The following is a 27978-nucleotide window of genomic DNA, read 5'->3' on the forward strand; positions in this document are numbered from 1 at the left end:
ATATTTAGCTCGTTAACAACGCTAGAGAGTTTATCGAAGAATATAAGAGAGTATATCCTATTAACTAGGAGAAGAAACACTATAATAAAGGTATTGCTATTAAAGAGTAGGAAGCAATAATAGAGATTCCTTAATCCTAGAACCAAATTGTCGTTGAGCCACTATAGAGGAAGGGTAGCAACTACTAATAGCTATACTTTTATTAACTTTCTCTTTCCTTCTTTCCTATTTCCTTCTCTTCCTTTCGTTTATTTATACTTTCCTTATTAGAATATATTCACTTTAGTATAGCTATTACCGCTATATTGCTACTAGATATATAAATACTATCTTTTATCTTATAGATCTCCTAGTTTTCCTTCTCTTTACCCTTTATTTAGATATTATTAACGCTTTTAGTTATAAAACTATAGTCATTTAGTTTGTTAAGTACTTTGCCTATCTTAGTTTTCCTATATATAGATTCGCTATTGACCTTAACCTATAAATAGTTAAGGAAAGCTATCCTATTGCTATAAAGGTATAGGGCTTCGAGCCTTAAAGGTATAATGTTCTATTCTCTAGCTACTACTAGATAGTAACACTGTTTATTAGCTATAGGCACCGTGCTATTGTTTTTATTTACTTCTAGAATAGCCTAATATAGGCTACTATAATTTCCTTTCTCTTTATATATTAACCTTAATATATCTATCTTCTCTAATAATTCCTTATTATAGTTATTTGTATTCACTATATAATCAATCATTAGACCTTTTTATCATTGAGCTATATATATTTATATAAGCTACTATTAGTCGGTATACGCTTATACTATATTTATAACTTAAAATAATCTGCTATATATTCTTATAATATCTATATCAACGATAGAGGCGACTATATAGTCGATTCTCTTAGCTTACTAATGTTATTAAGTAGTAAAGCGTTTAAGTACAATTATATCAATATTACAAAGGGAGATACCTAACTAGCCTTCGTTGTATATAAAATACCTCCCTATATATAAAAGACGTCTACTAAAGGCTATACTACTAGTACCTAGAAGAGGGAGAGCGCCTATCTCGCTACTAAATAAATAAAAGGTATAAAAAGAGCTAATAATATACCTAATGTTCCTTTATATATTATAAGAGTATATATGTCCTATTAAGCTACGACTAAGAACGTCGTTTCTAGAACTGTATAAGACAATGAGATAATAGCTATTAAAGAAGCTAATATAGCCAAAGTAATTTAAAATAGCTTAGAGACCGCCTATAAAGAGCGGTAGTAGAACGTTATTGTAGGCTCTATTATAGTGTCCAACGACGAATAGGAAGTCTATAAGGACTATAACAAAGCGTTAAATAGCGACGTTATATAAAAGCGTTTAGGAACTCTCCTAACTTATAAGTATATAGAAGGGGAGTAGCTCCTATAATATACACTAGGGATCAAGTATCTAGAAACTAGCAACGTTACCTCCGCTAGTATATAGCGCTAGAAAGTCTAGTAAGCTCTATATATTACGTTAGAAGACGAAGCTACTATAACTAACGACGACCTAGACGTCTTTAACAACGATAGTGCCGATTATACTAATAATAAAGAGGATATAGTAACTGAACTATACTATATCCTAGAGCTTTAGAAAACCTATATATTATATAAGTACTCTTAGTGCTTAACTAAAGCTATAAACAAATATATTACTACTATAAGCGAAATGTTTACTTATATATATATAGACTTTAGTTATAATAACAAGTATATAGCTAAGCTAGTAATATAATTTACTAGGTTTTACTATATAGTCCTAAAGAAGGATTTCGATAATAAGCCTACTAGTTTTATATATAACCTATATATCTAGAGGATTAAAGGTATAATTAAAAGAGCTTTTAAAGAGTTCTAAGAGATAGGTATAGTTATAGCGAGCTATATATTGATAGTAATTGAAATCTTTATATTATATTACATTTTACCTAAAGGCGAAGGCAACCCTTCTATAAACGTAATATTAGCAAAGCTTAGACTTACCTACTACAATAACGTTTAAGCTATAGATATAGTAAACGATACTAGCTATATAGTTACTATAAACGATAACGCTATTAAATCTCTATAAATAGATATAAAAGTAGTATAAACGTTAACTAAGGATCTGCTCTAATTCGCCTAGAAGTATCGAGTCTACGTTAAGGAAGTCGAAAAAACTATAATAGAATTAGTAAAGCTTATTAGTATATTAGAAGCAAATAGCAAAGCTAGTAACCTAGATCCTAGTAGTTTTACATTCTAGAGTAACCTTAATAATATATACTATTACTAGATATCAAAGATCAACGACCTATAACTAGTATATAATAAGACTATAATAGATCTCTGTTATAAGAATAATACCCTTCTAGAGAAGATCGACTTCGCTACCTAAACGATAGTAAACCTATACAATAGTATATATATAGGACTAGCGTAGCGTATATAGGATATTAAACACCGCTTTTTAGCTATCGAGTTCTAAACTACTATAGTAGATTTATCTACTATAAAGACAAACGTTATAAAGTAGGCTACTACAGCTATCTAAACCATTAGACACTAAAAGGTAGCGCCTAAGGCTAGCTACACTATAACTATAACGACTATATACTCTACTAAGACTATATAGCTACCTATTTAGAGAATGCCTACTAAGGTACCTATTACTAAAGCTATACTACTAGTTGTACCGACGACACTAACTAAGACGCTATAAAGCTAGTACAATAAAAGTACTTATTCAACGTTAGAAGCTAAAATAGCTAAAGTTACCATTACTAAGCACTAGTATAAAGTAACTATTAACAATAAGGTATAAGAGACGTCGATACATCCTCCTAAGAAACTTAAGAAAGTACTTGCTTCTACTAAATATAAAGCAGTAGCAAAGGTATCTAAGGCTAGAAAAGACGACCTTTATATTAGTAATAGTACAATCGATCTTAATAAATAGAATAAATAAATAAACGTATTGTAATAGAAGACTTTACTATAGACTAGGATAATAGATATAAAAATCCTATATAGGGTATAATATAGATTAGTTTTCTTCCCTTTCTATACGCTCTTTTATTCTATATTAAGTTCTATAATAATAGTAAGCTCGCAAAGGGTGTTTGGCTAGCCGCCTTGACGAGGTACAGGGGTGACGCCAACCGCCTAGTGGCGGACCTAGCGAAGGAGAACAAGGTTCGGATCGTACGTATAAGGCTACGGGCGCCACGGGGTAGCGCTAGGGACAGTTAGGGGCTATGAACGATATATATACTAGTCGAGCTATATATAGTCGAGGAAGCGGCGAGGCTTATCGACTAAGGGGTTCTACTTGATTATATAGTCTATCTTTACGAACACTTCGAAGGCGTAGCGTACGTGATCCTATACTTCAAGTATAGGAAGTAGGGATATAAGGCAACGTTCTATAAAGAGGAAGAGGTATACTACCTAATCTACGTCTATATAGCGTATAGCGATAGCGATATAGCAAGGGAGCAAGAGGCAAGATGCCTAGTAAAGACCGACCTAGCTAGGAATAGGCCGAAGTGCATCAACTATAGGGGCGTCTATATAGCCTTTAATATAAGCTATAAGATAGTAAAGAAGTAGTGTCAACGTATAAGGGAGTAGTTCAACAACTGCCTACTTACCTTCTATATACCTTAGCCTCGAGTAGTAGTAGTAACGGAGGCGAGTATATAGCGTAGGAGCTAGGAGGATAAGTTAGGAGAATAGCGCCTAAGGAAGCGCCTTGCTAAAGCAGGCTAGCCTACCGACATCTAAAGGGCAAGGCGCTCCAACGGTATAGACCTATTCCAATTTAGAATACTCTTATAAACCTTTTAAAGAGCTAGGGCATAGAATAGAAGCGCTACTTATATAGCGCCCTTATATAGTATAAGTATAGAGCTAACTTTATAACCTAATACAATAATAACCAAAGGCCTTTATCCTATATCGAGTATATAGCTATAACGCTAAAAGTACTCTACTAGAATACCGATAGCAGTAGAAACCGCTTTAACTAAGCGCTAAAGGGTAGGGAGAAGTTCAACCTAGTAGCGATTTAAGAGCCGCTAATTCGCCTAGATACAACCTCCCTAGCCCCGCCCTATAGGCGAGGTAGCTAGTATAAGATAGTATATAGCGCTAGTAGGGTAGCGCTATATATAAGTAAGTACCTCAACTATATAATATAGTCGGCTAAGGCGAGGGAAGATTAGGCGGTTATAACGTTTAAGAAAGAAGGATTAGACCTCTTTATAGTATAGTCCATTTATTTACTTAACTAGGAGTTAGAATAGCGGTCGCTACTCTATACCTTAGTAGAGTAGGAGCTAAGAGAGCGTAATATACTTGTAGGCGACTTTAACGCCTATTACCTAATGTAGGACAAGTACAATAAGACCTTTTAATTAGCAAATACACTACTCTAGATTATAGTAGAATAGGAGCTTGAGCTTTATATACTATATAATATATCTACCTAAGTATAGCAAGGCAATAGAGATAGTATAATCGACTATATCTAGGTAATATAGAGTAGTAATACCTAGTAGCTAGGACCTCTTAACTTAGTAGGCTTAGACTATATATCCTAAGTAGCTAAAGTACTATTAAAGGAGAGTAGTAGTAGAGCTACTATACTATAGGGCTATAGCTAGGCGCTATTAGACTATAAAAGGTATAAGGCTAAAGCCTAGTTCCTAACCTTGTTAAAGGAGATCAATATAGTAGAGGAACTTAAGGATATAGTAGATACCCTTATATATAAGCTAACTAGCATTATAGATATAGTAGCCCTATACTATAAGCTTAACTAAAGGTCCTATACACTATAGTAGAACTTTAAAGTCGATAAGGCAATATAAAAAGCAAGGAGGGCTAAATACGTTTAGCAGTCAAGCTGTATAGCAAGCTCCTAAGCGTATTATCGTAAGGCGGTACAGTGTTTTAAGCGCTATATCTATTGGTTATAGACGCTATACTAACGCTACTCGCTTACTAAGGCGTCGAAGAAGCAGAAGCTAGTATAGGATATCGAGAGGTAGGTATAGCTTTAAAGCCATTAACGCCCTAAGCCTCTAGCGTTACTAGCGCTTTAGCTAGGACCTAGCGAGCCCTAGAGCGCTATAACGTACGCCTAGAAGGCTAAGGCGCTAGTAGGGCACTTCTTTCTTATACTATAGGCGTAGTATAATAGTATCTTTAACCGAGACTAGTCTAAAGGGTCTTTTCGTAATATTGTACCTATTGACTAAAAGGTCTATAGAGCTAAGATTATAAAGATTATAAGCTATATAGGATTGAACAAGGTACTTAGTAAGGACCTCTTTACTAATAAGTTCCTTAAGGCCTATAACAAGGAGAGTAAGCTATTAGAGATGCTTATAGCGATTATATACGCCTATTTTAAGCTAGAGCACTTCCTATATAGATTCTACGCTATATAGGTAGTCGTCCTTAGGAAGCTAGGGAAGTCTCTAAAATAGCTAACAGAGGTAGAGGTATACCGTCTAATATCGCTACTTAGTATAGTAGGCAAGATTATTAAAGTAGCTATCGTAGACTAAGTAATATATATAGCCAATATATATAAGCTACTCCTAGAGATGTAGATAGGCTTTTAGCAATATAGGTCTATAGAGGTGGCAATCTAGGTGGTAACTAATATAGTAAAGACGGCGTAGACGTATAGCGCTTATACTTCGCTATTGCAATTAGACCTAAAAGGCGCCTTCAACTAAGTCGACTAGATCTAGCTACTATATACGCTCTAGGAACTAGGCTTTAAAAGGAAGCTAATTATACTCCTAAAGAGCTACTTCGAAGATCGTATAATACGTCTATAGTTTAATAGAATTATAGCTAAGCCTACGACTCTATAGCAAGGTATACTATAGAGCTCGCTACTATCGCTAGCATTATTTATCCTCTTTATTACCCCCTTATTCTATACCTTTAAGGTATATACTAGGCTCTTAACGGTTAAGTATATAGATAATACTAACCTTCTTATATTTAGATAGGATATACTAGTGTATTACTATATATTAGAGAGGAGGTTTACTAAGTATAAGAAATGGGCTATAGAATAAGGAATATAGTTCAAACTAGCGAAGAGCAAGCTTATCTACTTTACAAGGGTATAGTAGCTATATATAGAGGTCGTCAATATCTTTAGTGAAGGTTAGCTAGGACTTGTACCTATAGAGTTAACGAGGTTCCTAGGCGTATAGCTAGACTATAAGCTCTCGTTTTAGGTATATAAGAAGGCGGTTAAAGCTAAGATAGCTATATAGAAGTTTACCTTTATAAGACTTATAGCAAAGACGTATAGGGTATATATCGTATAAGCTTAGAAGATCTATATAAAGGTTATTAGAAGCGTCTTTTCGTATAGGGTAGCGATATAGTATACTCTAACGCTGATTAGAGGGGCTCCCTATAGGATTGTATATAGCTTTAGCGCAATATAGTCGAGCTACCTCTAGGTAGTTGCTAGTATATATAAAGCTATATTAGTCTACAACCTAGAAAGTAAGACCTAGGTACCCCCTATCGATCTATACCTTAACCGCTAGGCGATATATACTGAGTAGAGGCTCTAGAAAACTAGGCTTATATAGCTCCTATACAATATCTATATAAAGGTAGCGTTAAGGTTGAAAAAGCGGCGTTATATACGCTACGCCCTAATAGCGAGGCTAGCTATAAGGGAGTCTCCTATAGAATAGAGGCAATTATAGGCTAAGGACTAGCTCCTTATATACTATCTAACGGTAGTAGTAGAGGTATAGAGCGAAAGTAACAAAGACGACGATTAAAGACTTTAGGAGCTATAGCTATATACTAACGTAGATATAGCTATAGTAGAGGAGTAGAAGGTATATAGAGAACTATAGATATATTATATAGACGTTAAAAGGCTAGAGAGGGTATACTATAAAGAAGTAGCAGACCTATATACTTTAAAACCCTCTACCTAAATACTATAGATATATAAGGATCTTAGTAAAGTATAGAGCTCCCTCCTTATATAAGTATAAACTAGGGCCATTGGCCTTAGGCAGTTCCTATTCTAGAAGGGGATACTAGATATATCTATACTACTTTGTTGCTATAGCGAGGTACCTAAGACCATCGCCTACCTTATAATATACTATAGGGACCCTATAGTTACTATAGAAAGGCCTTACGTCTAAGATCAATATACGTTATTTATACTACTTAAGAGTAGAAGAGGCGCCTAGAGGCTTATAAAATAGCTAATATATACTAGGCGCCTATAAAAGTACTAGCTAGCGCTTAAGCTAAACGTCGAAGGCAAAGTAGGATATAGGGGATTAGCGGAAAGCTCTATAAATATATAGCAAGAGCATAGTAGCTAGGACAATACGATAGAGGAGCCTCTAGCGGCTAGCTATAAGGACTAGGGTATAGGCAAGAGGCGCAATAGGAAGAGGAGGAGGCGTAGAAAGGTCGGCCTCTAGCCGCTCCCCTCGAGTACGTAGTACACCTAGCGGCTACGGTACTTGCACTAGGAGCGTATCACGTACGCAAGTAGCGCGTAATGGGCCGTATAGGCCGCTATATCTCCGTTGCTACTAGGCCAGAAAGGTGAATTCCAGCAAGTTAGAGAGAAGGAACTAGGGAGGCCCGCTCTATATAGCAGGAACATAGCGTGGGCGCTACGTATAAGTAGTGTATATAGAGGTGGAGGGACCGCTTGCCCTCAGTGGCGAGGCGCTAAGGGCCTCTTTGGTATAAGATTAATAATAATAATAATAATAATAATAATAATAATAATAATAATAATAATAATAATAATAATAATAATAATAATAATAATAATAATAATAATAATAATAATAATAATAATAATAATAATAATAATAATAATAATAATAATAATAATAATAATAATAATAGTAAAGACATTATCTTTTCTTCTTGTCCCTAGGCACTTATTATATACAACTATAGCAAGGGCATCTATAACTGTACTATAGTCAAGGGTAACGAGCGTTCCCTTAAAAAAGGGAACCTTACTTAGAACCCCTTCGTAGGAAGATAGACTATATCAATATACTTTTATAATATATACTAGTGTTTAGGAGTACCGCCTTATTAGCTAACGAGGCTAAGAGGTATTGATCTTTCTCACCCTTATACGTTTACCGCTAGATAGTTACCAAGGACCATCTACGTGTAATAGCCGTATACTTAGAGATAGGGCTAGGTTTTCGAGCCAATGAGACTCTTAATTGTTAGAACCGCTATATAGGTTTAGGAAGATGAAGCTATTACGATATAAGTAATGTATATAACTAGGATTAATTGTAGTGTTGAGGATATTGTATTGTAGGAGAGTTCTCCTAATCAGGAGCCCAGTCTTAGGCGGCAGTTGGGCATCAAGCCGGTGGATCCTAATCTCGGTGGGCCGGCCCGCTACCCCGGGCTGGGCTGGTTCTGACAGGTGGCTTGAAATGTGTCCTCCAATCCCTAGGACCTGGCACCCCCGTGGCAGTTCGATCCAGGATACAGCGCTAGCGGACTGCATGCCGCGGCTAGCTGAAAGACCGCAGAGAGATCTTTTGTCAAACAATCTCTGGCATTTCTACTCCATCTGGAACCGCTTCCAGAAGGGTGAACGCGGTCGAGATGTGCGACAACAGCTGATCGTATTCTCCCAACATATAGCCAGTTTCCGGTCTCAGGACAGCAGCTTAGCCGATCGGCTAGAGACACGTCAAGATCAGGCCCGAGCCAAGCTGTCCACTCCAAACAAGCTGATTCCAGCATTCTCGTTGATTGATTGCTGCAACCAGGCCCTCAATGCGGGGGCCGATGGCAGAAGACGGGGCCAGCTGCTGTCCAGACCATATCACAAGGCCTCCCGGTATCTGACCATCGGCGCCGGCATCGTCTACGCGGCCGCTCGCCTCACCATCATCGCCCTACTGTTCACGACGCTCAGGTCGGTTCCCGAAGGCGTGTACACCGACACCCCCTGGACGCGCTTCCTGCCAAACATCTCATGACAACGCCTCAGCGGTGCAAGCGCCATCACCACGACATTATCACGTCGAGCGGCGGAAACAAGAGTTCAAAGAGAGAACCATATTTCACGCAGAGTGTTGGTTTACGCACATATACTCGTAACCTCGGGGCGAGATATTCTGCAGAGGAGCAGGCTGGACTTGAAACAACAGCAGCAGCAACAACAACAACGACACAACACTCACGCACACACCAGAGCAACCCACCAGACCAAACACCTCCATCGAGATGGGGATCCCCTCGCTCTCGCTCCGCTGCCCTTTACTCCCTCACCACCGGCGTCAGCTTCACGTTGATGGCGCCCTTCTCCCACAGCGTGTAGATCTTCTGCTCGTTCCAGTTCCGGCTCTCGGGCATGAGCTCCAGGTCGAAGTTCCACAGCACCCGCGCGAGGATGAGGCGCATCTCGGCGTAGGCGAGACTAAAAATTTTGCACAATCATAATCTGGTTAGCACAGAAGCGCTTTGGAGACACACACGGAAAAAAAAAAAAAAAAAAAAAAAAAAAAAAAAAAAAAAAAAAAAAAAAAAAAAAAAAAAAAAAAAAGGCAACGCACTTCTTCCCGATGCAGTTCCGCGGCCCGATCGAGAAGGGCTGCAGCACGGCGCGCACGTCGTGCGCGTACTCCGGATCGCCGAGCCAGCGCTCGGGCACGAAGCGGTCGGCGTGGCGGAAGTTGCGCTCGCTCTGGTACGACGCCCACTGCGGCACGCCCACGGCGGTCTGTTAAGATTCATTGCGTCGTCATTCTGCTGTCAGTTGCTGGTGTATGGTTTGGGGTAAAGGGGGAAGGGGGGGAAGGGGAAGGGGGAAAAGGGTGTGGCTCACGCCGCCTGGGATCCAGTAGCCTTCAATGTATTCGCCTTTGGCGGGCGTGCGGCGCGAGAGGGCCAGCGGTACGGGGGGGTCTAGTTTGGGTGAGTAAGGTTGTGCGTGTCAGCTGCTTTGGTCGTAGGGAAGAGGAGGAAACACGGGTTCAGGCTATGTCTCCGTATGTTGTGACTTACACATGCGGAATCCCTCCTCGAACACGGCGTTCAGGTACTCGAGGCTGCTGGTGCGCAGGAGGGTGATGTCGTCCTCGCTGGCGAAGGTCTCGCGGATCTCGCGCACCAGCTTGTCGTACTTGTCGCGGTTCCGCAGCAGGTAGAAGGTGGTGCCGCTCAGCTGGGTCGCCGTGGTCTCGCTGCCGGCGATGATCAGCACGTTGGAATTCTCGACGATCTCGCCGGGCGTCATGCCCTTCTCGTCGTTGTGGCGCAGGATGTAAGACATGAAGTCCTCGCGCGACACGTTGCCGCTCTCGAGCCGGCGGCGCGCCGTTTCCTGCGCCAGCGCGAAGTGCTCCTTCTGGCTGCGCACCAGCTGCGACGGCACGAACAGCTTCACGAGGTGCCGGAGCGCCGGGTACCGCCGCATCACCTCGGTGAAGACGGACAGCTTGATGATCTGGAAGATCATGGCCACCCACGGGTGGTAGCCGCCGCTCTCGAGGCAGCCGAACGGCTCGCCGAAGGCCAGGTCGCCGATCAGGTCGAATGTCGTGAAGTTGTACCACCGCACGATGTCGACCGTCTCGCCGGCCCTGGCGCGCTCGCCGAGCTTACTGATCAGCAGGTCGATGTAGCGCTTCATGATGTCCTCCTGGCCCCGCAGCGCCTTCTCGGAAAAGGCGTGGGACAGCAGGCGCCGCTGGCGCCGGTGGTCATCGCCGTTGGAGTTGACGATGTGCGGGACCCCGGAGAAGGAGGGCCGGTAGGCGATGGGGTCCTTCACAAAGGTCTCCTGGCCGGGCAAGCGGTGGTTATAGATGGTCTTCCAGGCGCCCGGGGTCGCGAAGGATACGTTGTTGCTCGTGTAGCGCACGACCGGCCCGTACTCGTCGTGCAGGTCTTTGAGCTTCAGCCACCACTCGCCGCGCAGCAGGTGGTACAGATACGGCAGGTCCCAGAAGGCGTATAGTTTGGGGCCGGGCACCTTCGCCAGGGGGTGGAAGAAGGCATAGTACACGCTTCGCGCGACAAAGTACAGGAACAGCAGCTAGCGAGTGTCAGGGCGTATCATTTGTTCCTCGGAGCAAGTGGAGCAAGTGAGACACTAGATGACAGAGCGAAGGACCACTTACTCCAACCAGTGCGGCGACTAATAGTCCGCCTATGTCGTGCGAGGAGCTCAAGGTAAAGGGAGCCATTTTCGGTCCAGGAGCGAGAGGAAAGAAACGCGCCAAATCCGGGAAGTATTGCTCGATGCGATGGCGACGCTAGACAGAGAGCGTCGTGGAAGAGAAACGGGCTACGCTAAGCGAGACAGTAGATCTATAATATACTGCCGCGAGTAACGGGGGCTATGATTGCCAACACGCGGTCACTGTCCCAGTCGGCAGCTGGAGCAGATGTTGCAGCGCATGAAGACCTGCCTGCTCTAGCGTTCCATTCGCGGTTTGCCACCACCCCGACGGTCCGATCCCGTGTGGGCCACATGTTGTTCATGACTCGAGCTTCCGACCATCATCGGATTCGCTCCGATGCATAATTTGTGCACACCCTTTACCCCGCTGCTATGTTGCCCTTCCTGGGACCGGCATACCACCGGGTGTACGGAATGCATGGACATATCACCTTCTTCGCACAACGTTCTGACCGCGAGGTTGAAAAAAGCTTCAGCACCATCGAGCCAGGTAGGGTCTTGTTCAATTCATCTGTGGAGGGCGGCAAGACTGTGCGAACACCCATGCACCTGCGGCTCCACGTTCCCGTGTCCTCCCCGTTGTCTATTGCGGATCCTAGTCTCTGGTGCTTGAGCACGGCAATGCATGGCTGTCTGCCGACCAAGCATACCGCTGCTCCAGATCATTGATTTTGTACCATGTTATACCATGTTAAACTTGTTTTCTCGCCCACTTAGTATGTTTGCAGTGGACGTCGCGAGTGTTTAGTTAATTAGGGGATACAAAAAATTTCAAAAAAAAAAAAAATAAAAAAATAAAAATAAGCAGGCTCCCATACTACTGCCAGCACGACTGAGAAGGGCTCCTGATCTAGGATATGCAGCGTCTCAACCTTCTGGATGCCTAGAGGAGGAGGAGGGAGAGTGCTAGCCGTTGGTCGTGTATATGGTATAGTTTAACGACGTTACAGGGGTTTAGGCTCCTCTGAAGGATCCATGTGTTATGAATGCTACTACTCCCCTAACACGTCACAACCCTCTACTATAGCTAGACACTTCCTGCTTAGCAACAGGCGATGACTAGCCTTCCTATTCTTTCCCTTTTGCTTCGCTATATAGGCCACTCCTCTCTTACTAGGATCATCTTTCTCCCTAGATCCGACAAATCCTACGAGTCCTTTTACACACGCCGACACTGGAAAGCACATATTCACATACGGGATACACAACCTTCTTTTTCTTCTCTTTTCTTTTATTTCTTTAGCATCTATAGAGGAAGAAGGTGCCATCAACCGTTATTAGACGCGCTGATCACTGCAAAATGCGTTCCCTAGCGTACTATCTCCCTTCCCTGTCTAGAAAGCAGTCCGCCGGTTATACTTGAGACTCGGTTACACAGCGCCGGCTACCCTCTCTTTCTACTGATCCTCTCCCTGCCCACCGAAGATTTCCATCCTCGCCGTGACCTGTTCCCATGTCTCGGTCCCCTCCACCAAGCCCTTGATGGCCATCACAACCTCGTCCTCCGAGCCCCTGACTTGGACCATGGAATCCCGTTCCCTCAACGTCACCGACCCGTCCTTCAAGGTGTCGAAGTCGACCGTCACGCCCAGCGGCGTACCCAGCTCGTCATTTCGCGCATACCGTCTGCCAATAGACGCGCTCGACGCATCGATAACATTGGCGATGCCTAGACGTCGCAGCCGGGCCGAGAGCGCGTGGGCGATGGGATTGAGCTGCGGGTTGGAGGACAGGGGGACGATGAGGACCTTGTTTGGTGCCACGGAGAGAGGCAAGGACAAGACCTAATCACCGCCGCTGATTAGCTGGAGCCGACAGAACAAAGCCGGTTTTCGGTGCTCACCGCTCTCGCGGCATCGTTGGGCCGATGCCAGTACACTTGCTCCAACAAGCAGTAGAGAATTCGCCCGATGCCAAAGGACGGCTCAATCACGTTTGGCGTGTATTCTCGGGTGGTCTGCATGCGAGTCGTTTTGGAGATGGACAGGAGCTCCTTGGGTAGCTCCACGCGCGTGGTTCCGTCAGCCAAAGCCGGGGTCTCAAGAGCCACTGCTCCGTGTTGCTCAAGTTCAGCAGCCAGCGCTTCCAGTGCGGGCTGATCCAGCCTTTCGACGGCTGCCTGTACCACCTTCGCATCTTTCTTGAAACGCAGCCCGGTAAGCTTCTTATCGAGCGCGGCCTGCCACTCCTCGACTTTCACGGGTTCCGGAAGTGCCTCTTTGACAGTCAAAGAGGCGCCGGTATACCTTGAGTGCACTGTCAAGTCGTAAGCGCTTCGGTCTGCGCAGCCAACGCACTCCACCCATCCGTAGCTCGTGAGGAGTTCGGCGTCCCAGCAGTCGCAGGCGTAGTGAGCCATCTCGTTCGCGAGATGTTGCCGGAACCGCACCTTGGACCGGTCGACTCCGAGTCTCACCAGAAACAACACGATTCGCCCAAGAAAGTAGCCCAGAGTCTCGTTGTCGATGATCCTGGACTCGACGGCCTGGCCTATCGAGATTGTCTGAGGGACCGTTTTGCCCGACAGCTGGGTCTCCTTATCAAGCAACGGCAGCACAATGTCGCGCACCTCGGGAAAGCGTGGGTGCTGTTTCTTTTCCGGGTCGACGTAATGTTCGATCTCGGCCAACAGGAACTCCCGGACCCGGAGAAGTCCGGTCCGGGGAGAGATCTCGTTGCGGTAACATTTGCCAATGCTGGCCGACGCAAACGGCATGGAGCCCTGGTTGTAGTCCAGCAGCTTCTTGAAATCCAAGAACTGACCCTGAGCGGTTTCCGGTCGGAGATAGACCGGGGCGGCGGCACTGGGTCCTATGGTGGACTTGAACATCAAATTGAATGGAACGGGCGGCAGGACTTCGTTGTTGGTCTCCGGGTTCCGGATGTCATGGTGTTTGATCAGCTCAGCCAGGGCATCGCCATCGTAGTTGTCGATCTAGACACCAAACTCTGGTTAACGCCGGCATCTCAACCAATAAAACAAGGGAAATAACTAGGTATTACCTTGGCCAGTATGCTATTGTACTCATCGATGGTTGCTTGGTCTAGTTTGGGTGAGTCTTTGACGAGGCCACGGGTGCCTCGAGCAAGGCGGGCTTTGAGGACATTCTCAACAAGGTGGTCCGCTCGGAGGTAGTCCCCTAGGAACTGTTAGCAGCAAGCACATCGTTAATAAGCTTTTACGTGCCAAATAAAAAAGAAAAACAATTGCTTGCCTTTGATCGGATCCTTGCACATCCAATCCGCGAACTTGTCGACATGCCCGCTAGTTTTCAGCACCGGTTCAGGTGTCACGACAGTGCAATCCACTTCGAGCATGTTCTCCTCCAGGACGAAGTGCTTCCTCCACAGGTCAACAATGTTGGCCTGCAAGGCACATCCGGGGGGGCCATAGTCGAACAGGCCGCGGTTGTCGCCTTTGAAGTTGGGCGAGAGGCGGTAGATCTCGAACGCCTCGGTGAAGAAGAACCGGCGCTTGAGCACAGACTCGAAGAGCTGCCGGTCGAACTTGTCGCCTTTGAGAGTCGTTATGGAAGCCATGTTTGGACTTGAGCGCTAAGAAGCAATTGATCCGTCAAACTGTGGAGGAACAGGGGAGGAGGGGATGAGGGAAAGGGGGTGGAGGGGTTTTTCTTTGGAGCGGTTGTGACTCAGACTCAGATGCTGACCCCGCCTGTGACAGAAACAGAACCCGGAGAGAGCTGTGAAAAAGTGTTGGCAAACTCCGCTCAGTGAGCTCCCCCCAACCCCCAGTACACACAAGTACGGAAATAGTATGTGCCTGTTGCTTCACAGAACCAGAGTCCAAACTCCAAAGGGAGATATATAAGTCAAGGTTGGCTCCACGCCAGGCTCAGGCCCCAGCACAATCAACGAGACATGCAACAACATACCAGGATAAACAAAATACATATAATGCAAAATGCGGCCTCTGATTCTAGAAGCACGTCTGTCAGAACTCGGACTCGACCACCGTCCCCGGCCCGGCCAGGGGCAGATAAAAACCCACGACCCGCGACCCGCTACCCTCAACTACCGTAGTACCGGGAAACAAGCAAAGGAATTGCAGTCCCAAGCCACAGCGTGACACGCACAGACAAGACCCCATCACCAACCACGTCGACAGAAGGATTAAGGACTGCAACGGAGCAAAGCAACTCCTATATTCCCGTACACCCCAACAACCACCAGAAACACCCACCCACCCAGCCAGGCCAAATCAACCCGTCCCATCCGTGCAGCCCATCCAGCCAGCCAGCCATCCAATCCAGGGGCCCCCAATCCAATCAAGCCCATCTCCAAACCCAAGCAAAGCCACGCTGCGTCGCGCCGTGTTTCTTGACCCAACAACCCCTCAAACCCCCACCAAAGCCCAGGTAGATCAGGTAAAGGCAGAGCGCGCCCACGCACAATCTGAGCAGAGCCAAACCCCAAAGCCCATGCCCAAGCCCAAGATAGAGTATGCCGGTAGGTACATACCTAGGTAGGTAGGTAGGCACAGCGGGAAAAAAGGAAGCAAGAGATGAAGGAAGGGGATGAGCAAGGAGCAAGGGAAAAAAAGGGAAAAAAGTAAAGAATAAAATCACCACCCCTTCCTCTGGATCCCCCTCGGCTCAAAGCGATCATCATCCCCATCCTCAACGCCACCACCACGCGCAACCCCGCCCACACGCCGCGCAGCCTCACCAACACCGACACCGACACTGACACTCCTGCTCCTGCTCCTGCTCCCACTCCCGCTCCCGCTCCCGGTCCCACTCCCGCCCCGCCGCTCCTCCTCCAAACTCCGCCTCAACTCCCTCTCAAACTCGCTCATCGGAAACAAAAGCGGCTCCTCATCCGCGCCCTCGACGCTGCCCGCATACCTGCCGCCCAGCGACACCCCCCCGACGCCGCCGCCACCGCCGCCGCCGCCGCCGGTAGCCGTCGAAGAGAACGAGCCCACCCGGCCGCCCCCGCGCACGGGGTACCGCACGCCCCTGAAGCTGCCGCCCGACCCGGGTCTGGGGGGCGGGCCGCTGCCACTGCTCCCTTCACCACTACCACCGCCAGCAGCCGCAACAGCAGCAGCAGCAGCGCCGCCGCCGCCAGTGGTTGTCGGGCCCTCGACGGCATCGACCGACGGCGCCGAGGCCGACTCGGTGCTCTGTAGCCCGGCCGCGGCTGCCTCGGTGGCGGCGGCGGCGTCAGCGACGCTCCCGGCGCGCTGTCGCTGCTGCTGCTCTTGGTGTTGATGGCGCTGGTACGCGAGAAGCGTGCTGAGGGAGGGCACCTCGCGGGTGCCGCTTCCCGACGCGTCCTCGACGCTGGCGCTGCGCTGGTAGGCGTCGGCGTCGCCCGCGATGGAGCGGTGTCGGTGCTGCGGGTGCGCGACCGAGCTTGCGCGGCGGTTGGCGCCGCTGCCGTCGTGGTGGGTCTGGTGGTGGTGATGGCGATGTTGGTTGTGCAGGAGGCGCGGGGACAGCGGGATATCGATGGCGGTTGTGCCTGTGGACGTGGTGGTTGCGGCACCTGCCGCTGCGGTTCGGCCGGCGCCGTCTTGTTGGGTTGTCATCGGCGTCTCGCCATCGTCTTCTTCTTCGACCGGCTCTTCTTCCTCGCCGCTGGGCGCCATGTTGTTGCTTCTGCCTTGGCCGCGGGCGGCGGCGCCTTGGTCCTGTGCTTGGTAATCGATGATGGAGTTCTCGCTGAGGCGAGAGGGTATGGCGGGCGTGTGCGGGGTGTGGGGCGAGAGCGGTTTGCCAGGGGAAGAGGAGATGGACATCGAAGCTGGATTGACCATGCCCGGCACGTTGGTCAACTGCCGGCTCGACGAGGTTGATGAGCGCTGCAGGTGCATGGACGAGGTCATGGATTCGGTGAGGACGTTGTTGGACTCGCGCATGAGATGGAATTTGGAGAGCTGGGCGGCTGTCCGCTTGGAGGCGAGAGACTCTCCTTTTGTGTTCGGCTCGAAGCTCTTGAGCGTCTTGCGGCTCTCCAGCGCCTTCAAGAACTCCGAGATGTTGTCGTCGTCGGTGGCAAACGAGCCCGAGCTGGCGACGCCGCCAGCCTCGGTCAGCAATCCTGAGCCCGGCTGGGCCGAGGAGGAGAGACTCTGCTTCCCGCTGCTTGCTTGGTCATCGTCGGCTTTGCTCTGGCCGCCGAACGACGGCCGGCCCCGGCGATGCGAAAAGCTGCTGCTGTAGCGGCTGGTCGGCCTGGGCGAGCCCGTGACGGAGGGGATCTCTTGCGGCGCGGATGGGCCACGCAAGGAAGCCGCCATGCCTATGATGAGCGAGGAACGGTTCCCCGCCCTTGAGGGTCCAGCCAGACCGGGTCGCGTGAGCGACTGAGGAGACGACGGCGCCTCCGTTTCCGGCACTTTGGGAGACCCGGAAAGCGAACCGGCCTTGAAAGGCTGGAACGAAAGCGACGGGCGCCTGCCGGCCACATCCAATGTCCTGACGGTGGGCCGGGCTGCGGCGCCACGGATCGGTAATGAATGAGGCGGATCGGGCTGTTCTATGCTCGCCGACGGAGAAGCCGAAGGGGAGCTGCTATCAGAGCCGATTGGACGCACTGAGCGAAGAGCGGTTATTGGGCTGGTCCCTAGCGCTCCTTCACCGTGGAACGTCGACAGACTGCCGTAGGTCTGCTGCGGCTCCTGCGACCCGCGGCCGTGGCGCTGAGAGGGCAGAGAGCCCGGTTCCGCATGCGAGTCGGATCTGCCAAGCTCTCGTCTTGGGGGCATCGACGGCTTGAAATAATTCTCATCGATCCCCATAAATCGGGAGCTCAGCAGGGACTCCGCGTCATCGACTCGAAAGCTACAGTCATTCCGGTACGTCACTGAGGAGTAGAAGCATCCCACGGGCACCTCTAGATCGGAGAAGACGTATTCGGTGACGGGGTCTCTGCTGTCGTGCAGTGGTTGCCGCAATGGATCGTACCCGGTGTATTCGGGCTCGGCGGTCAGGACTCGGCACTTGACCTCGAGGGCGGGATGGATGCCCTTTGCCAGAGCCTGCTGCGAATACTTCCAGCACGGCATGATCCGAGTGGTGACAAAGAGCGACCTGAAAAAGACGATGGCCCGCTTATAGACGGTCGGTAGGACGGGACCGAAATCAACACGGTCGGCGGTGTCATCTGACGGACACTTTAGCTCGAACCTCCATCGCTCTAGAATGACCTCGGTGTTGCGTTTCTGCGCATGTGCTTTTCGCGGGCTGTCGCCTGATGACTCGGACAAATTCAGAGCCTCCAACACATCCCATCTCTTGCCATTGCCATCAACAACTACCAGACTCTGGCTGCTAGATAACCTGGAGGCGTCGATGTACGTCTCGATAATCATCGGTGGAGGCCGGTTCGTGAGGCTGCCTGACAGCCTGTACACCCGAAGCTCGTCCCGGAAGTCTTCTATCTCATCCGTTTCGATCGAGAACTGGGCACAGCGTCAGCAACTGGCCCCAACAGTTCCTGTATCAAGCCCGATGATGCGTACCCATTGGTTTGGTTTCCTCCCGTCCTCTCTCTTCCAGCCAACGGGGGTTGTGTTCAGCCGGGACTGGAGGATCAGCACGGCTGCTTTGGCAAAAAAGTTCTAGTGGAGGTTAGCCCACATTAGCCCTAAAACCGGCCTCAGGGACAACAAAGAGACGCACCTGAACAATCTGGTCGAGCTTCTTGACAGACTCCTTGCTCGGCCCAGGGCCCACAGCCCCGGGGCTCTCTGCAACCTTTTCGTGAACGGGGGGCGCATCAGGTCCGGCGGAGCTTGCTCGTTCCCTCGGGTTGTTTGTCCGTGCTGGGTTTGTCTGTGGGGAGGAAGCCGGGGAATACATCCGCGGCGGGTGACGCGACTGTTGATGCATCTTGTGGGTTGGAGGTGGATATGAGTGGGGGGCGGTTCGGCAAGGCTTCACATCGGGAGCTGGGCGCGCGCGGGCGGTTACCGACGGCCAAATGGAGAAAAAGTTGGATAATTCCAGAAATTTGAAGCACGGAGCCCGGGGGGTGCCGGCGAATTCGAGGATATCGCGGCGCGGACCGGTGCTGGTGATGCGTCGCTCAGGCGAGGAAGGGTCGTCGAGGCAAGCGGGTTCGCGCATCCATCGTTCAGGGCGGTAGCCTTCTCGATATAATAAAAAAACAAGTTGGGGAAAGGGCGGTGCGGACCAACACCTCAAGGCAGACTCTCTGCGGACCAGAGCCGATAATTGAAGGCGCAGATAACAAGGCGCGTAGAGATGCAGAGGTTCAATGGACAGACTGACGATGGACCGACCTCTGGTTGGCGGTGACGCTCGACCGGAAGGCAGACAAGCAGCCGGGGCCCTAGCAGCGATCCCGGCTACTGGGGTTGCAGCGGCTCAGGGGCTCCAATAGGCGGAAAAGGTGCAGGGGCAGCTGGGGCTTTATGGCCCGCACTGTGAATACCGAGGTGGGTCCGGTGCTGCTGCCTTGAGCCTTGAGACTTTGGTGAGCCTCGAGTCCTCGTCAAGCCTGTGCGTCTGCGCAATACACAATCTGATGCACGCGAGGGCAAAACACGTGATGGTGCACACCAAATTGCAGGACGAGCGACATAATGCGCGCCCAGGCGATGCTCCCACGCGAGCGAGGTCGGAACCCAGACCAGACCCGGTGCTCGGCTTCGCTGGAGCTTGGATCGAGATAACGAAAGGCCTTGGCCCAAGAACAGAGAGCCACGGTCACGCCGGCTACTGTACGGATTATTTCGTACGCAAGCGAGCCCCGTGGACAGGGAGCAGGGGTTCACCACCGCTGTCTCCACGGCACCAGCCGATTGGCAGGCCGAGGGCAGCTGGCAGACAGCGAGGAGATTTGCACGTCACCTGCCGAGACGATCAAATCGCGATCTTTGAACCATCTTCCGTCATTGAGTCGTTGGTCGCGACAGTGCAATGCTTCACCGATCCGAGAAGGCAGGACAGCTCTGGTTGGAGACGTGGACGACGATGACGGACTTGGCAGGCAATGATGAACTGTCGTCTCGTCAAGTCTGCCTGCCGTCAGTGTTAGTTAGCCCATATCTAAAATGATGCAACTGATGCGCAGCACAAAACCGCTGCCTCGGATTGATGGGTCCCGAGTGGACGCTTGATGGGCTGGATGCCTGGTCGTTGGATGCAGGGACATGCAGCAAACAATCAAGAAAGGGAAAAAGTGCAATGCGGCATAGGCAGCCTGGTTAGATAAATTTACTGTACCTAAGTTCTCTGGATGGATGGTTGGAAGATGGGAAGGCAGCAGTCACATCCACAGTCATTCTCTTTTGCTGACAACGTTGGAAAGCCTGTTGTGTGAGACTGCAACTCCTGCCTCATCTCATGGATGATGCATGTCTTGGATGACAACCTGGAAGTTGCTTGGCTGTGTGAGTTTGTCAACTAACTGCCTGTTTCTGAGTCAAAAGCTATGCCGTCATCGGCAAGCCAGCGGGAGCTTGCAGAAAAGGGTCCTCGATGCAGACAGGTAAGCTCGGGGTAGCTCCACCAACCTAGGCACATACCTTGAGGTCTGAGTGGTTGGTCAGGCGACCGGGGCATTTGACGGGAGCAGCCTGAAGAAAGCCGTGCACACCTGGCACAGGATGCAGGGAGGAGAGTTGCTCGGAGACAGATGAAGGCCGGCCAAAGCACCACACAGCACAGCGCCCTATGTGCCAAGTCGAGGCGGAAGAGGAAAAAGATGACCAGACTCGGCCTCTCGGATCAGCACCTCACTTCACCGTCCTCAAATACTTCCAGGTTGGGCATAACCCAGCGGCCTGCATACCACAGTATTCCCGGGCGTGTTCCAGTATTCTTCGAGTACAACAGACAGAGCACCGCCAGCAACACGTGGAATCCCGTTATCGGCCGACTTAACTCCTACCTACTAAGCGGACGTCAAGTGGGCCACGAGATCGGGTGACGCCCAGATCAGATGCACAGGAGACCAACCTAGATACACAACCTTAGGTCAAAGATAACACAAACATAAGCAGGGGCAGCCAGCCACCATGTGGCGCCTTCGGAGACAGGCCACATCAAACCTCGGTGACCTGCACGCACACGCACACCGCTGCGAATAAGGACCCGAGCTGTCCGGTCCTTGCTTGCTCTTACACAACCCAGCACCCGACACGTTCCAGATACGGACTGCAACAAACGCAAAACAGCCAACTCAGATTAATGCAGCGCCGTTCCCAAAGCCCAAGGGCAGCGCCGTCCCCAAACGCCCAAGGCCCACAGCAATCGCAGCCTGATATGCCCCATCCATGTACATACAGTAATGCATCCTTCGCTTGCCCTTAGTTACAGGTTTATTTACGTTCACCTATACACTCTTGTGATTCTATTTCCCGCCGGCAACACCCACGACCTCCTCCGCCTGCCTGCCTGCCGCTGCCTGTCCGCCACCTCTTCCGCCACCGCCGGCACCACCCCTCCCTCTCATCTGGCCCTTGGCTTTATTCCCACCTCTTGCACTCTCCGTCCCTGCGTTGCCACTCCCACTCTCACTCCCCTGTGCCGCCGCACCGCTTCCACCGCGATTCTCCGCGCCAGCACCAGCACCAGCACCAGCACCACCTCCAGCCGCCGCACCACCCCTAACACCTCCCCCCCTTCCCCCTCTTCCCGCTTTCCTCCCTCTTTTGCTGTTGTTATTACTATCGCCACCACCACCACCATCATTATTACTCCTACCACCACCAACCCTCGCACCCCGACTTCCCCCCTCCCTCGCCCGTCTCCGTTCCTCCTCCTCCTGCATCCTCCGGCTCTCGGCGTCCCACCACTCCTGGAAGGCCTGCTCCTGCTGGATCTCCTGCAGCGAGCGCTTCGCGACCGCCTCCTTGACCTGCTGCTTGTCGCGCGTCTGCTGGCCCATGATGTCCTGCATGCTCAGCCCGAGCAGCGGCGCCGCCTTGGGCGGCGGGGGCAGGTAGACGCGCGAGTGCGGGACCAGCGGTTTGCTCGTGTTGGCGCTGGCGCTGGGCTTCGTCGGCTGGTGGAGTTGATCTGATGGGGCGGTGGTGGAGGTTGATGGGCCTGATGCGCGAGAGGTGGTGTGGTTGTTCTGCGCGACGGGTTTGGCGGCCGAGCTAACGATTGGGGTGTTTGGCGTGCGCTGTCCCGAGAAGCGCGTGTCCGGGGAGGCGGTGCGTCTGTGGATTGGGATTGACGCGGTGGTGTCGGGGGTGAGTAGCCCTTTACCCGCGACGGCATCGACTGCTGGTGGCGCGCCCTTCAACACCGCCTTGCCCTTGTCAGGGACAGTCTTCCAGGGAGAAGCTTGGAGCTCGCTTGGGGGGCGCTCCCAAGCGTTTTTCGGGGTGTTCGACTTGGCCGCGGCCAGAGCTGCCTGGGCTGCTTGGGCTGCTAGGGCCGCCTGCTGCTGCCGCTTCTTCTCCTTTTGCGACATCTTCGGGACCGCCGACTTCGGCGTCGTCTCTTTGGCTCTCTGGGCCGCCAGGCCTGCTGAGAGAGCCGAACGGTTTGCTGTCTCGGACTGGATGATGTCGCGCAAATCCAACTTTGAAACAGGCGTAACACTCGCGCCCCAAGCTTGTCCAGGTTTGACCGGTGTTGACGTGGCCGCGTTGGTCCTCTTTTCGTCTACTGACCTCGCTGGTGTGCCCACAGGGCTGGCCGGCGGCGAAGACTGGAGGTTGATCCGGATCTTCTTGCCCGTGCCTTTCCAGGAGCTGCCCAACGACGGGATTTGATCGAGCTCTGACGCCGCTTCCACTGATCTGCGGGGCCTCACCGAAGGACTGGCAACAGGCGGGGCATCCTCTTCGTCCATGTCGAAAATGAGGTCGCTTTGTGACGCTTTAGGCCGTAAACCGGGGCTGGATGGCTCGAGACGATCGCTTTTCGACGACACCTTCCTCACTCTATCAGGGGTAGGCGTGAGAACTTCGGCGTCATCAAAACTGCCATATCTGGTCTTTGCCGATGATAACAGCTTCTTCTCCTCCTCCTTCTGCGCTTTGAAGGCCATCTCCTTGATCCTGATCTGCCGCTCCTCGTCGATCTCCTCGGCCAACCAAGGGTTGTTCTCGTGGAGCTGCAGCTCTGCGCGACCGCTTCTTGCGAACGGAGACAGCGCAGCTTGGTTGGCCCGCACAACCTTGTCCAGCTCACGGAGCAAATCCTCGTCGAGTTCATCCAGCAGATGATTCTCGAGCATCGTCTCCAATTGCAAGCAGATGTACTCCAGTCCGGCATCCTTGAATTCCGTGACCGAACACGGGCTGATGGCGTTCAAGAGGTGAGAAATGTTGCGGATATTTGCGAATCTGCCCATGACCTGTTGGCAAATCTGAGAGAGCCGGTCCAGCATCAGATAGTCGGCAATCGAGAGGACTTCCATGACGAGATCCAGGAAGTCGTCGAACGAGTCGCAAACCGCGGGATCAAAAAGCTCTGCGCCGCAGTCGCCGTACAGATACTGCAGGACATACTTAAACGCCTTGGGGTCTGCATGATCCAGATTGATTCTGATCGGGCCGGCAGAAACTGCGCGACGGCTGTCCAGCCACATGCCCCCAGAGCGCCCGTGGAAGAGGCCCTGAAACCAAGGACAGCGCTGGCAGACAAACGAGCTGTGGACAGGAACTTCGGCTCCATCCAATTCCAGTAAGGCATCGCCGTCAGCGAAGAAGCGAGGGTCCTGGATAGCAGCCTGGAAGTCCCGGTCCATGCATCTCTTTGGATCCACCTGCAACCTCGCTGCCGCTTCCAGACTGCTCATATTGAGACGCGTGGCAAGCTTCATGACCTCTTGGCGTATCTGTCGGTATCTGTATGCCAACGGCCGGACATGGCCAGTAAAGTTCCATACCGGGATCACCTTGTCCTGATAGGCGAACAGAACGAAATTCAACAGCGAGACAAGGTCGAGTCCCTGGAAGCACACGAGTGACACGCCATTGTCATCGGTGACGCTCAAGACCTCGTTGCTGAACGACCCCGCCTTGCGGAATTGCGCAAGTGCGCTCCGCAAGACCGGGCTTCGCGCGGCGAGCAGCCAACCATGGATGGGTATCCGAATGTTGGGCGAGCTGGACGTGCTGACGGCTGCATCGAGTGGGTCGTTCCGGTACGACCAAGACGCGAGGTGCTGTGCCAGGTCATGTTCGATGTCGGACGATTTGAGCACTTCATAGGCTACAGAGCCGACACGGGTTCCAAGCTCGCCGTTGGCCCAAAACGTCCGAACCTCATCCTTCGGGCTTTTGGGCTCCGAGGCCTGAAAGCCAGCGAGGGGATTCAGCGGCGCCATGTCCTCCCACAACGACTGGTCGTCAATCGCCAACTGCTCCTTCATCACGTCCGAGTCCTTCCGGATAGCGGCAAAGGCGCCAAAAGCAGAGGCCCGGACGGTAACCACCTTGGTGATGTACGGCACGCGCTGGAACTTGTAGTCCTTCCGCTTGGACTCGGAGGGGCCGGACGACGCATCTTTGGCTTTCGCTCGCTTGATCCTCCGCCACACAGCTCCGGATTGGGTACTGATTATGACGGAACCGTGTTCACCGACCCCGACGGAGCGCACACCATCTTTCTTGGCAGACCATATGCACTGCGGTTGTGTAACGGCACCCTTAATCTTGGAAGGGTTTGTCGTTGACGTGGTCGAGGGGTTCGTCTCGATCTTGTGGTTGAGGTTCATTGTGAACAGGTCTCCGCGTCGGGACAGAGCAGCAATCGTCTCTCCCCCAGACGTCACGTAATGGATCTGGTTCCAGCCGGGCTCGTAGCGGTTCAACACCCCGATGTTACCAACCAACTCGATGTTGGCAAATGGGAATTTCACAATGTGATAGCCATAAGCAGTGAACACGCAGACCGTGTGGTTTTGGAGCAAGATCGTGGTGGCCTTGTCGATCGCGGTCACCATGACGATCGGCGACGAAAACAAGGAAGCTGCGACTTTTCTCGGCGTTGGTTGGAATTCGAGCGACCTCGAATCGGCGTCCATAAGCGCGAGCTGGCCGACGTTTTTGCCCCAGCAATACAACGACGCGCCGGTGTGCGCAACGGAGTGAATCGAGGAGGCTGCAATGCCGATGATAACCTCCTTCTTGAGGGGTCCAAAAACCTGACGTGGCACGGTGCTAATGGGGTCTTCGTCCTTCTTGACGGGTTCGGGGAGCGTGTAGCCCAGTTGGCATTGGGCATTGTTTCCCCAGGTCCACAAGGCGCCGGTGTCGTCAATGGCCATGGAGTGGTTCTGGCCTAGGGCAACCTGGACAACCCTCCGGTCGGCAAACGGCCCTTGGACCGGCGTGTACGTGAAGCGCGTGTTCTCGTCGCCCAGTCCAAGCCGGCCACCACGGCCGATGCCGCAGACGTAGAGGTTCGAGACAGGATCCGCAGTTAGCACAGCGCTGTGCAGCTTCGACAAGACCACGTCCTGGATCATGAGAGGCCGGTACAGAACCAAGGCGGGGATCTTAGCCACATCCTGTGACGGCGGCCCATCTGCGCCCACCGCCTGGAGATAATCTCTGTGGAATCGCCGTAACAAGTCGTCCGGGCGGTTGAGGTGCACGCGCTCGGGGAATTGGCGATCATCCTCGTCACCAAAGCCCAAAGATAGGTTCCGATTGCTGCCGAATGCGTAGAGGTCCTCGCCGGCCGTACTTGCGCTCTTCGTGCCTCTACCGTCGCATCAGAATACTGGAGTGCAGAAGCAGGTCTGCGACTGCAAGTGGTTAAGACGCAGACTCACAAGGACTTATCGAGAACGGCGTCGGCCTCGTCGCTGTCGGAGCCATCGCCGGGCTTCTCCTGCTCGACCAACCGCTTCAGGCTGCGCTCGCCAATGGTTGTGTGATACAGATCGAAGGGGCTGTTGCCCTCGTGGTCCTTCGTCTTGATGAGCTGCCCAACGCGATGCAGCGACGCCGTGTGCCCTGTCAAGTCCTTGCGCTCCTTCTCTAGCAGCAGTCTTGCAATGGATATGTTGCCTGCGTATAGTGCCCGGTGGAGCGCATTCCAGCCGCTCTCGGGGTCTTGCACATAGATGTCAATTGCGGGATGTTCGAGAAGAGCCTCCACAAACAGGAGGGCATTCTCGGCGGTCGACGATGCTGCGCGCAGCAGAACTGTGAGACCGGCGTGGTCGCGGCTGTTGACTTCGCTTCGTCCGAGGCCAGCGTGCCCATGGCGCGCGCTTCCAGAACCTATTCCAGAGCCTGGCCCAGGCTTGCGCGACTTGGTGGCGGCGCGCGGCGAGGTGCCATAGCCCGGGCTCCCAGGCGGCCCCGCAGTCAAGTTTGAGCCCCGAGGGCCGCTCTGGGCGCCGTGGGCGCCGTGGGCGGCGGGCGCGAGAAGGCGTCGAAATTTGTCGACATCGTCTTCCCAGTAGTATTTCCACAGCAAATGCGTCATGTGCCGGATGCTTGTCGCGGGTCGTCTCTCGGAAGCTTCGAGCGCACCTCGCTGTGGTCTCGCAGGATCACGGCCTGTTTAAAGGTGCGATAGGAAGCTTCGTGAAAGACTACCCTTGCGTCGACGTCGTCAGGGCTGGAACCCCCAGGCTTGTGCGTCAGAACAATTCGCCGCAATTTTTTTTGTGGCGTGGCGATTTCGTGCAGGGACGCGGCTTCCTCGGAGGAATGGCTTTTGTTAGCTCAGCTGCGCGGTCGGACTCGGTGCCAGATAACTATTCGCGCGTCCTCGGGAAGGTGTGTCAGTTCGGATCCTGGGTATATTAGTTCTGAAGCCTAGCAAGCGATATCGTGCGGTGTCCAAGGGACGATCCGGTGCGCTCGAAACGAAGCTTGCTCAGTCTTCCGAGTTCGAGACACGGGTGCTCAAAACGAACCGCGACTGGGGGTTCACTTGAGTGACGACCCCACGCTCGACCCCCGCCGCAGTGCAGTGTTGAGCAGCAAGGCAGCCCCACATCTTTACTCCGGACCCCGGCCGTCCCCCAATCAAAAGCCCATCTTCAACCCGTGCTCAGCTTTGAGGCTCCCGCGACTCGACACTGCACCGATCGAGTGTTCGCCTTCAGTTCTTGTCGGTCAAAAGGGGTTCGGTTAAACATCACCAGACTGTCTAGACGACACGCTACATAGGCCACGCGGTGGGAAGAACCGACGTGTCGGTTAAGAAACTATTATATAGTACGAAGGTGGTGCGCGCAACCCGGTACTGGATGCTTTGGTACCTACTGAAGCATGCAGTGTTGTATAGAGCCCCAGGGCACGTCTTGGTTGCCAGGTGCGTGGGACGCTGGCGCGGGTTGGTTTCAGACGCTGTCATCGGCGGGAACCTAGCTTGGCTTGGGACCGGGAGGTCCATGAACTTAAACCCGAACAGCGGCCTGTCGGCAACTTCATGTGGTTGTGAAAGAGATTGAAAGAGACGCAAGAGAACTTGGAATCCCCGTCGAAGCATAACCAAGCTACCCAAGTCCCGAGATATCCGATATCCTGTCCCCAAAGAGACGGAGCTGTGCAAAGCTCCTTGTGTTGTCTCGTGATTAACTCGTCGATTGGTTAAGGGATATGATTAATTAACATGCTCCTCTCTACGGAATAATCTACGGGTGAATCACTGCCAAGGTCGCTTTCTGGCAAAGTACTAGGTACCGTAGGTATGTATCTGGCCACAGTGGGATTGATCTTACACTCCTGTAGGCAGATAACATGCTACCCTACTGATTCCGAGTGAACCTGGAAGGAACGGGAG

At 51.3% G+C, this 27978-nt stretch overlaps 5 protein-coding genes across 5 annotated transcripts; 1 reads left to right on the forward strand and 4 right to left on the reverse strand.

The window, feature by feature from the left end:
* The first annotated feature begins 8546 nt into the window (after positions 1 to 8546).
* Positions 8547 to 9189, forward strand: THITE_2110422 (uncharacterized protein). Its single transcript, XM_003650640.1, has one exon. The coding sequence runs from the start codon at positions 8583 to 8585 to the stop codon at positions 9063 to 9065; it is 483 nt and encodes a 160-aa protein (XP_003650688.1). The 5' UTR covers positions 8547 to 8582; the 3' UTR covers positions 9066 to 9189.
* A 633-nt stretch (positions 9190 to 9822) lies between these two features.
* Positions 9823 to 11448, reverse strand: THITE_2110425 (uncharacterized protein). The gene is made up of 3 exons (XM_003650641.1): positions 11211 to 11448; positions 10093 to 11125; positions 9823 to 9993 (listed from the first exon to the last, which is right to left on the reverse strand). The coding sequence occupies exons 1-3, from the start codon at positions 11274 to 11276 to the stop codon at positions 9830 to 9832; spliced, it is 1263 nt and encodes a 420-aa protein (XP_003650689.1). The 5' UTR covers positions 11277 to 11448; the 3' UTR covers positions 9823 to 9829.
* A 972-nt stretch (positions 11449 to 12420) lies between these two features.
* On the reverse strand, positions 12421 to 14273 carry THITE_2110427 (uncharacterized protein). The gene is made up of 2 exons (XM_003650642.1): positions 13116 to 14273; positions 12421 to 13056 (listed from the first exon to the last, which is right to left on the reverse strand). The coding sequence occupies exons 1-2, from the start codon at positions 14100 to 14102 to the stop codon at positions 12670 to 12672; spliced, it is 1374 nt and encodes a 457-aa protein (XP_003650690.1). The 5' UTR covers positions 14103 to 14273; the 3' UTR covers positions 12421 to 12669.
* Positions 14274 to 15711: 1438 nt separating this feature from the next.
* On the reverse strand, positions 15712 to 19578 carry THITE_2110430 (uncharacterized protein). The gene is made up of 3 exons (XM_003650643.1): positions 18922 to 19578; positions 18762 to 18860; positions 15712 to 18701 (listed from the first exon to the last, which is right to left on the reverse strand). Exons 1-3 carry the CDS (start codon positions 19129 to 19131, stop codon positions 15855 to 15857), a joined length of 3156 nt encoding a protein of 1051 aa, XP_003650691.1. The 5' UTR covers positions 19132 to 19578; the 3' UTR covers positions 15712 to 15854.
* Positions 19579 to 21322: 1744 nt separating this feature from the next.
* THITE_2110432 (uncharacterized protein) lies at positions 21323 to 26831 on the reverse strand. The gene is made up of 2 exons (XM_003650644.1): positions 26009 to 26831; positions 21323 to 25937 (listed from the first exon to the last, which is right to left on the reverse strand). The coding sequence occupies exons 1-2, from the start codon at positions 26668 to 26670 to the stop codon at positions 21620 to 21622; spliced, it is 4980 nt and encodes a 1659-aa protein (XP_003650692.1). The 5' UTR covers positions 26671 to 26831; the 3' UTR covers positions 21323 to 21619.
* Between the last annotated feature and the right edge of the window lie 1147 nt (positions 26832 to 27978).

The sequence above is a fragment of the Thermothielavioides terrestris genome, chromosome 1 (genome assembly GCF_000226115.1).
Source record: "Thermothielavioides terrestris NRRL 8126 chromosome 1, complete sequence".
NCBI lineage: Eukaryota > Fungi > Ascomycota > Sordariomycetes > Sordariales > Chaetomiaceae > Thermothielavioides > Thermothielavioides terrestris.

Coding starts and splice junctions, on each gene's coding strand:
- THITE_2110422 (XM_003650640.1), top strand. CDS start 8,583: ATGCCGCGGCTAGCTGAAAGACCGCAGAGAGATCTTTTGTCAAACAAT.
- THITE_2110430 (XM_003650643.1), bottom strand. CDS start 19,131: ATGCATCAACAGTCGCGTCACCCGCCGCGGATGTATTCCCCGGCTTCC. Junction 18,861..18,921: donor AGCTCGACCAGATTGTTCAG/GTGCGTCTCTTT, acceptor AACCTCCACTAG/AACTTTTTTGCCAAAGCAGC. Junction 18,702..18,761: donor GGAGGAAACCAAACCAATGG/GTACGCATCATC, acceptor CGCTGTGCCCAG/TTCTCGATCGAAACGGATGA.
- THITE_2110425 (XM_003650641.1), bottom strand. CDS start 11,276: ATGGCTCCCTTTACCTTGAGCTCCTCGCACGACATAGGCGGACTATTA. Junction 11,126..11,210: donor TAGTCGCCGCACTGGTTGGA/GTAAGTGGTCCT, acceptor GACACTCGCTAG/CTGCTGTTCCTGTACTTTGT. Junction 9,994..10,092: donor CGAGGAGGGATTCCGCATGT/GTAAGTCACAAC, acceptor CACCCAAACTAG/ACCCCCCCGTACCGCTGGCC.
- THITE_2110432 (XM_003650644.1), bottom strand. CDS start 26,670: ATGACGCATTTGCTGTGGAAATACTACTGGGAAGACGATGTCGACAAA. Junction 25,938..26,008: donor GCCGTTCTCGATAAGTCCTT/GTGAGTCTGCGT, acceptor ATGCGACGGTAG/AGGCACGAAGAGCGCAAGTA.
- THITE_2110427 (XM_003650642.1), bottom strand. CDS start 14,102: ATGTTCAAGTCCACCATAGGACCCAGTGCCGCCGCCCCGGTCTATCTC. Junction 13,057..13,115: donor CCAACGATGCCGCGAGAGCG/GTGAGCACCGAA, acceptor GGCGGTGATTAG/GTCTTGTCCTTGCCTCTCTC.